The sequence below is a fragment of the Pocillopora damicornis genome, chromosome 2 (assembly GCF_964200805.1).
Source record: "Pocillopora damicornis chromosome 2, jaPocDami1.2, whole genome shotgun sequence".
Taxonomy (NCBI): Eukaryota; Metazoa; Cnidaria; class Anthozoa; order Scleractinia; family Pocilloporidae; genus Pocillopora; species Pocillopora damicornis.
The window spans coordinates 8,705,545-8,714,317 of NC_142671.1; the positions used below are offsets into that span (position 1 = coordinate 8,705,545).

The 8,773-nt window shown below is 38.7% G+C and overlaps 1 protein-coding gene and 1 pseudogene across 2 annotated transcripts in view; one reads left to right on the forward strand and one right to left on the reverse strand.

The window, feature by feature from the left end:
• Window positions 1–1,016: 1,016 nt before the first annotated feature.
• On the forward strand, window positions 1,017–6,751 carry LOC113670807 (G protein-coupled receptor GRL101). Its single transcript, XM_089191530.1, is given in 9 exon segments — window positions 1,017–1,069; window positions 1,578–2,583; window positions 3,138–3,228; window positions 3,526–3,600; window positions 4,122–4,169; window positions 4,813–4,866; window positions 5,180–5,236; window positions 6,129–6,245; window positions 6,666–6,751. Coding segments are annotated over 9 exon segments (1,587 nt in total).
• Window positions 6,752–7,713: 962 nt separating this feature from the next.
• Window positions 7,714–8,773, reverse strand: part of LOC149049771 (anoctamin-4-like) — a 19,283-nt pseudogene continuing 18,223 nt past the window's right edge. The window contains exons 14-16 of the transcript XR_016183387.1: window positions 8,730–8,773; window positions 8,407–8,543; window positions 7,714–8,098 (exon numbers count right to left, since the gene is read on the reverse strand). The exon at window positions 8,730–8,773 is cut by the window's right edge and continues 165 nt beyond it. The product of XR_016183387.1 is annotated as an anoctamin-4-like (transcript). The remainder of the gene's footprint in view (window positions 8,099–8,406; window positions 8,544–8,729) is intronic.

Sequence of the window (8,773 nt, forward strand, 5' to 3'; positions counted from 1 at the left end):
TTACCATGTCATACCGCGACACACAATACCTCAACATTCCCGTCATACCCCTCAAAACCACTCTTTACTAATATAATTCACATTATAACAAATGATCCACAAAACATCACACCACACTTGACTTTCCCGTGAGCAGTTGCCCTAACCTCACAATACTGTGGATATCACAGCTGTGACTTTTTACTTCCTAACGCAGATTTTTTTTTTCTCCACAGCACTATTTCTGATAACAAGATTCCCGGTGTCACCAACGAAAACTTTAAGGACCTTCCAAATTTGGTTATTTTGTGAGCAAATACCCACTGATGAAATTCATCATTATCCTACTGGGCTTACTAAAAATAAAAATTGGTTTATAACAATGACGTCCTGTAAAGAAACACAATTTTAAATTGAAAATCATGAAATAGGAACATGATGTTTTAGCGCTAGCTTTATATTTTTTGCAACAAAAATACAGAGAAACCGTATTTTAGTTGTCGTTTCACTTCACCCTTTAATTCCAACGAGTGACCAAGAAAGCATTTCTCCTTACAACATTAATTAACAAATAGAGAAGCCTTGACTGTGCTCTGTTCTGTTATAAAGCACTTAGGAAGCGGCTAGAGCACGAAAGAAGTGTAGGGCGACTAAACTGCTTGAATTCCAGGGAATATTATCCTACTGCAGTTAATATGTCGCTGATACAATAGTACAATAAAAAACCTTAACTGGCTTATTTTTGAGAAAAGATTACAGGTATTTATTGCGAGCACAGAGCGAGAGGCACCTCGGGATCGTCAGTTTACACAAACGTATGGTTTGTTCCGAGATTGACCCTAGTTAGAAATTAGACTGAAACCCAGGGACGTTGGGCTATAAAAAAGGATGAATCTTCACGGCGTTTAAACACAATTTAAACACGCAACAAGGGGGCACGCATTTTGACATCACGGTGCAGTTTCAATTTTTTTTTATCCATACCTATTTATCGATGGTAGCCTTTTTTATTTTTAGGAATATGCAAAAAAAACCAAATGTCTGAGCTTCCTAACGGGTTTTTCGATGGAATGAAGGACATCATGAAAGTGTAAGTTTTTCTCCGTGGTCAGTGAAACGTACAATATCATATTAAATTATGTTTCATTAGCGTTGGACTTGTCATTCAAAAATCCTGAGTTCAGGCCCTCCATCCCGCATTATTTGAGACTTTTTGAGAGGGGGGCCGGGGGAGGAATCGTAAGATTTCGTACTCAACATCCACACGCTCCGCAAATATTTAGCTAGGTCGGTTGAACCTACTGACAACTTGTAGTTATACAGAGATTCTTGTTGAAGTTACAATCTTTTGCAAGTATAAGGTTTCCTTTTTCCTTTTTGAGGCTCCATATAATCACAGCCTACCTCACCTAGCTTCAAAATCAGCAGAAAGTTTGGTGCCTCAAAGACCGTTATATTCACTATTCGTAGATTGAGCCAATAGCGACCAGCAAAATAAGCTATACCCCACATTTTGATTATACATCCCTCTGTGAATGACAACATATCTTTTGTATTTTTATTACCACTGTGCTTGCCTTCTACATTGTGGATTACAGGATAGTGGACACCAGTCTTATGTGTTGTCATCTGACGAAAGAAGACGCCCAATGTACCTCTTTAAACGACGACAGCTTCGCCAGTTGCGAGAGCATGTTTCGCGACTCAGCCCCACGTAAAAGTAACTGGGCAATCGGAATCCTTTCTCTGCTTGGTGCTGTGTTCGTAATTGTATGGCGTCTGATCTTTAAAGAGAGAAACATAGTCCAGCTTATCATGTTAATGCACTTAGCGGTTGGGGATTGCTTGATGGGCATTTACTTGGTCACCTTAGGTGCCAAAGACCTGTTATGGTCGGGAAGTTACTATCTGCATGACTTCCAGTGGCGATCCGGTTTGTCGTGTCAGGTCACAGGTGCGATCTCAGTGCTGTCCAGTGAGGTCTCTGTAATGATACTTGCCCTCATCTCTGCTGACAGGCTGAAGAACATCGTTTTCCCATACCATGGCAGAGGGCTGACTCCCAGGAAGGCACACATTCTGTGCGTGATTATTTGGGTCCTTGGTTTTGTCATCGCATTCCTTCCCCTCAGTGGCATTAGCTACTTTTATGACGCCCTAGAGCGCCCTGCCTACTACGGACGATCCGTTGTGTGCCTCCCACTGCAACTGTCCAACAGGTTTCCAGCTGGTTGGGAGTTCTCCATTGCCATCTTCGTTGGGTTAAACTTCCTCCTCTTCCTGTTCATGACGGTAGCTTATGTCGCAATCTTCCTTAAAAGTTATCTCTCCAGCCGTCAGCTCGCAAAGAAGGGAACCAGACGAGAGGTGCAGGCAAGAAAGAAGAACGCAAGTGCCAGAAGGGAGAAAGCATTGGCCAAAAGAGTCTTCTTTATCATTCTCACAGATTGCGCCTGTTGGATGCCGATAATAGTCACGGGTATCAGGTCTTTGGCTGAAAAAGATTACAGTCCCCGAGGCGATCTTCCTGCCTGAATCGCCGTGTTTGTGCTGCCAATTAACTCAGCCTTGAATCCGATTATCTACACCTTATCAACCCCTCAGGTAAGACAGGGACTTACATTATATGCAATCGATCGCGACGGATTCCTCCATCGTGTTTATGCGTTAATTACTTATCCTTGCGGAATGCTTAAAAGTAGATAATGAAAGATATACGTCATAAGCTTCCTAGGAAAAACCTTATCGTGGAATTATCGTCCAATGAGTGAATTCGTTCATAAAAAAAAGAAGTAGGTGGCTTATCAAATGTTTCAATTGCAAATGAACACGGCTGTCACATTGAATTTCAAAATGATTCGTTTCACCCGAAAATTTCCGCTCCTTGAAAAATATCATTAAAAAAATTTGCACATGAAATTTCTGAAAGCTACTTGAGAAATTTCTCATAGTTCTTTTTGAGGCATTTGGAAAATATCAGAACTGGATAAATGGCTATGCAACTTAACTGGCTGATTCTAGCATCGGCTTTCCTTGTGTTTAAGTCGTATGATCAGCTTTAACATTGTTTATGAAAGTTACGTTTGTAAACTCTCTATCATATTCTATCTTAATTTATACAGATTTAATGAAATATTCGCTTTTCATTCCCCAAATAGGTGCAGGGCATATTGCGACCAAAACTGCGAATTTTGATGAACCATGTGCGCAACTTTTTCTCTTGCTGTAAAAAACAGCAAGATCATCAAGGTAAGGTTTACCATTTTCTTTAGTCACTCTGTAGGTGGGTGGTATCTTATTTTTGTGATAGGACATAAAAGCTCATATCAGTTTGCCTGAAAATAACATAGCTCAGTGCAATTAATGGAATTAGAAACATTATCATTTTATCGCAATAATGGAAAAGCTCACTAAGTATAAAAAGAACTCAACTAAGGTCAATTTTAGAGTATTCACAACATTATATGCGATTATATGAGCATACATATATATAACTCGTGTGTATAAATATGTATATTTATTATACATGTATGTTGATTGGTGTAGATCAGGAACAAGGAGATAATGGAATGCTAGAAATGGTGGAAATGGTGCAACTTGGACAAGCAGATCCGGAGCAAGGTAACTTCTGTTAAATTGATCTTTGGCATTTATCCCGACAAACCAGAAAAAGTTAATATATGAATACAAGATAAATTAGTTAGGAAGCTGATCTATGTCAAAATAATGGATGAAGGGCGAAAATGAAAACTTTTTATTCTTTAATTTTCTTTATAGCTTTATTGATTTATTCAATATACCTTTGGTGGTCGTGTGGCAAAAATTGATGTCACATTAACAAAACTTGTTTTGCACAGGTTGTATCGCTATTTAAAATAAGAGACCTCACTTTAAACATACTTGACATTAACAGCATACTTTATTAGTATTGGTACTAAACAACTCAACTGACTGGGTACGAATCGACCGGGTATGAAACGACCGTGGGCCGGTACGAAACCACTGGTAACCAATTCAAATTAGCCGTTAACACCTTTATCTGTTTTGTCCTTAACGATATTGGAAGAACTTGAAGAAGAATTCCCATTAATGATTTGCAAAAGCAATAAAGAAAGAAAAACAAATGATTCATTTTCTGTTAGGTGTAGGCCAAGTTAACGAGGAAGAACATTTGCTGCCGGCTGAAGCAGGTATTACAACAAACAAGACCCAACATTGTCTTTAGAATCGCAATTAAGTCCTTGGAATTAAAAAGATGGATATGCATTATTTGATCTTTTAACGTGGACTTCTAAAAAAGGTTTTGATCAGTTTACTTTTTTTGTCGTACAAAACCTAATTCACAATTTGTTTTGGCATTTTTAATTGACGAAACTCGACGAATATTGTAGGAGAGTGGGAAACGGGGGGGGGAGGGGGGGAGGGGGGGAAGGATGACGTACGATGAATAAGAATGGTCGTTGCATGCAAAGAAAACCCGGATAAACTTCGCTGCCTCGTGGGCCAATAGGGTAGAGAATAGATTGGACCTTACTTTAGTCGAGCTTAAATGTGTTGGAACAGTTATGAAATAAACACACAAGTATAACTGTTATCATGAAGTAGATGTCACTTATTTGCTGTGTTCGATATTTACAGCTACATTTGTTGATTGGCGGAGAAGGTGCTTATTTAAAGCAATTTTATTTTTGTTTGACTGCTTAATGTTACACATTTTCACACTCGATCGTCAATATAAGTTTTTTCAGTTAGCGTTGGATAAGGGATTATGTACTGTGAACATTTAAGAATATTCCTGTTGGATAATTTGATACCATTTTGTTGTTCAAGCAGAAAAAGACGAAGATGAGGGCAACGGAGGAAATTTGCAAATGGTTGTTGTGGAAGGTGAGTCGTTCTCTGAGAGTCTGTATCAAAGGACAAAGCCTTGAATGCTCTTTCAGAAAATAGTAACTATTAGTGGGAAAACCTATAGAGAGTTAAAGGAAACGAACCTGAGAGGACCCCGAAAGCATTGCGCTTAGACTTCTATCAAGAAAAAGATCTGAGGGGTCATCATTTCTCCATAGAAAGAGGTGCTTGGATGCTCACTTTGTTCATCTCTGTCATAGAAATGAAATCTTAATGTCATCAATATTCTCATTCGGAGCTAATACATTGATTGCTAACGAAAACATTAATCTTAATTTTTCCATTTCAGTTCATCCATACAAAGCACCACGAGATAATGCAGTCCAAACTACGACTTATGGAAAAGGTAAAGTTTTCATTGTACCAAATCAGTTTTAAAGCGGTTCATAAGTCATCGCTACTTCTTAGCTTTCATCTTTCTTATTTACGCCAAAGCCACCTTTGTAGTTTTTTAGTGCAGCTACTTATATTTTTACTTTTATTTTCCTCAGCTAATTTTTTTGTCGCTTTTTCTATTCCTTAAATTCACTTCATTTTGTTTTGTTTTCCCTGAAAGCTTTTTATAAACGTTATGTTCATGCGTCCAAATGATATCGAATTGTTTTGCTATCAATTTTCAAGCATCAGTTCCAAAGATTACATGAATTAGCTCTGTTTTTCACGAGCCTTTCGTTGTCAAAATGATTAATTATTAATTTGCCAATCCACTAATTGAAATTAGAAGACCGACCTACAACTGATAAACTCCGCCTGACTGGCCACTTGACTGACAGACAGTCGGACCGACTGACTGACTGTCTGATTAACTAATAAAATTCATGACTGTCTGAAAAACGAAGACGGACAGACTGACTGACTTACTGTCAGACGGACTGACTGTCAGGCGGACTGACTGTCAGACTGACTGACAGACTGAGTGACGTACTGACAGACAGACTGACTAACAGACCGTTAAACTGACTAACTGACTGATTGTTTGAATGACCGACTGAGGGGCCGTCAGGCAGACTGTCTAACCGACCGACTGACTGACTGACTGGCTGACTGACAGACTGACCAATCCCTCTGACGAAGGGCTAACGCTCGAAACGTCAGCCTTAAAACTCTTTACGGTGGCCTACTTACGTTTTCAACTCAGTTGATAATACCAAATTAACCAATTGTCTAACTGATTGACTTATCAATCAACTTACCGATTAACAAATATCAAGGTTTTGTTTCCTTCTGTTTCAAATCAGAACAAAAGCAGGATTCTGAACAGGACAAGGAAGGACAAGAGGCAGCTTCCATAGAACAACCATCAACTTCCTTTGAGGATACAAAAGAAAAAGAGGCCGTTGAATTTGAAACCAAAAGTAGTGACAGAGATGATCGAACTACCTCGGACCGACCATCAACTCCTTTGAAGGAAACCAGCGAAGAAGCTAATGAACACGAAGACAACAAGGGAGAAGAAGAAGAAAAAGAAGAAGAAGAAGAGGAAAAGGAAGAAGAAGAAGAAGAAGAAGAAGAAGAAGAGAAAAAAGAAGAAAAAGAAGAAGAAGAAGAAGAAGAAGAAGAAGAAGATGAAGAAGAAGAAGAAAAAGAAGAAGAAGAAGAGGAAAAGGAAGAAGAAGAAGAAGAAGAAGAGAAAGAAGAAGAAAAAGAAGAAGAAGAGAAAGAAGAAGAAGAGGAAAAGGAAGAAGAAGAAGAAGAAGAAGAAGAAGAAGAAGAAGAAAAGGAAGAAGAAGAGGAACGTAAGATCGCTCCAGATGAACCATCTGCTCTCTCTAAAGAAACATTTGAGGAAGCTAAAGAATACCGGGACACAATGGGTGAGGATGATGAGAGCAAGAACGTCCCAGCAAAACCAGAACAGTAAAACTACTTGATATGACACAGGCAGTGACTTAACTAAAATATCATTATAAATGTTCTATGTAGCACTTAGATTTGTAGTTTCGAGCAGGAAAAAGCAGATAGCAAGAAAAGACAGCAAAACTAAGCAGAAAAAAGGTTCAGTTACTCCACGAGATCGTAAAGACTATGGTGAACTAGTTCAGTAAAATTGGAAAAAAAAAACTCACTCGCTGAAAAAAAAGATACCTAAACACGTATTTATCTCTTGTTTTACTCAGAAGTTACGATAGCATTTAGCATTTGCAACATGTGTACACAATATGTTGGTAGGAGTCGGTTGAGGTCCTTTTTCTTGCATGTTTCCGTGTTTCATTATACTGGTCTATTTTAATCTTCTCTCTCGTCAAATAAAATTTCATGTATTGCTGTTGCTTACAGTGAAAAAAAGATCAGGTTTTAGAACAGTTTTGTAGCACGGATTAGAAGCCGTCTCTGGAAAAGTAACATACATTCCTGAAACAAGGTGAAAACGTTTGTAACAAACAAACAGCAGAGAGGCTTAAAGATGTACGGACAATGAAATTGTAATCGTGAGTTAAGTAAGCAACGCTGTTAAACCACCTGATTATCAATAAAAACGTCGAGAGAGTTTAAGTTACTTTGCCTTCTAGAAATGAATTCGTAGGGTAATTAATTTATAACACAAAAAGTGATGAAGACAACACACTACCATCTGATTTGCAATGAGGTAGAAGCAAAAGTAAGGAGTTTATTTGTGGACCGTCTGTCGGAACAAAAGGGGTGGCCACCGTAAAGAGTAAAAAAGCTGACGTTTCGAGCGTTAGCCCTTCGCCATCGCTCTGGCGAAAGACTAACGCTCGAAATGTCAGCTTTTTTACTCTTTACGGTGGCCAATTTACGTTTTCAAGTCAGTTGTTAACACTAAATTACCTGCTATACTCTCCCACCGACGCAGCACCACAGTTTCTTTAAAAACGTACCCCTTTATTCTATGTAAAACACTGGCTTTTGGTGAAGATTTTCGAACTTTGCCTTACGTTTACTACAAGACATTATTCAAAATATGCGACGGTGGTATTATCAGATTTAGCTACCTATACCGATATCAGCTACAAGTCGTTGACTACGAGATAATTTCTGTCAAAACACGACATTCTACAACATTTCACAACATTTCATCCTGGCCGCGCGAATTTTCCCAAGGGACTGGAGAGACAGAATCTTGTTGATCTGCTGACCGTAATGCTTCGCGGGCAAGAAAGTTCTCTCTCTTGACTTGATTGTCAACTTCCTTCGGAACATCGGGGATAATCCAAGCCAAGATTGCCGTCATACCGAACACGATGTGCTGCGCAAAATAACAAAATAAATAAGACGATCAGCCAAACACAAGAAGAAATATTAGATGGTAGGTGAGTTTCTTCGACTGAACCGTTTTTCTTTTTTGGTTGGTCAATTTTAAATGTTTCACAGAACTGCTACAAGGATCAACTAGGAAACAGAGAGGTACACAGATAGGGTGGAATCTTCTTTTTACAACATTACTGCAGTAATCTCCACCAACAATTCTATTTGTAGGAAAATACTCCGATTCTCAGTATCCCATCAGGTACATTATAACGAGCGTCCCACAATTAAAAGTGGACACAAACTCACCAGAAAGGCAACCACAAAAAAAAAACAGCTTGGCCGCCAAAATATGCCAATAGGCTGTCGAGAACTTGTAAGCATTCGGATTTGGAAGGGTCGTGTTGAGTATTGTAATTTTTGGTCGTTCATAATACCCTCGGAATCTAAAATGCAAGCACACAAGACCTTTAAAACTTGAGTTATAATGGATGACTTATGATTCTTACAATAGTGTCACCAAGCGTCCAGCAAGCTTTGACAAATTAATGAATCAGTACACTAATCAGTAAAGGCGATTCTTTTTTCTGCAAGAACTAAACCATAAAACAGAACCCTCCTTGTTATTTTACCTGCAGGTAGATAAATTAAACCCACAACTGTTAATTCTTAGGGG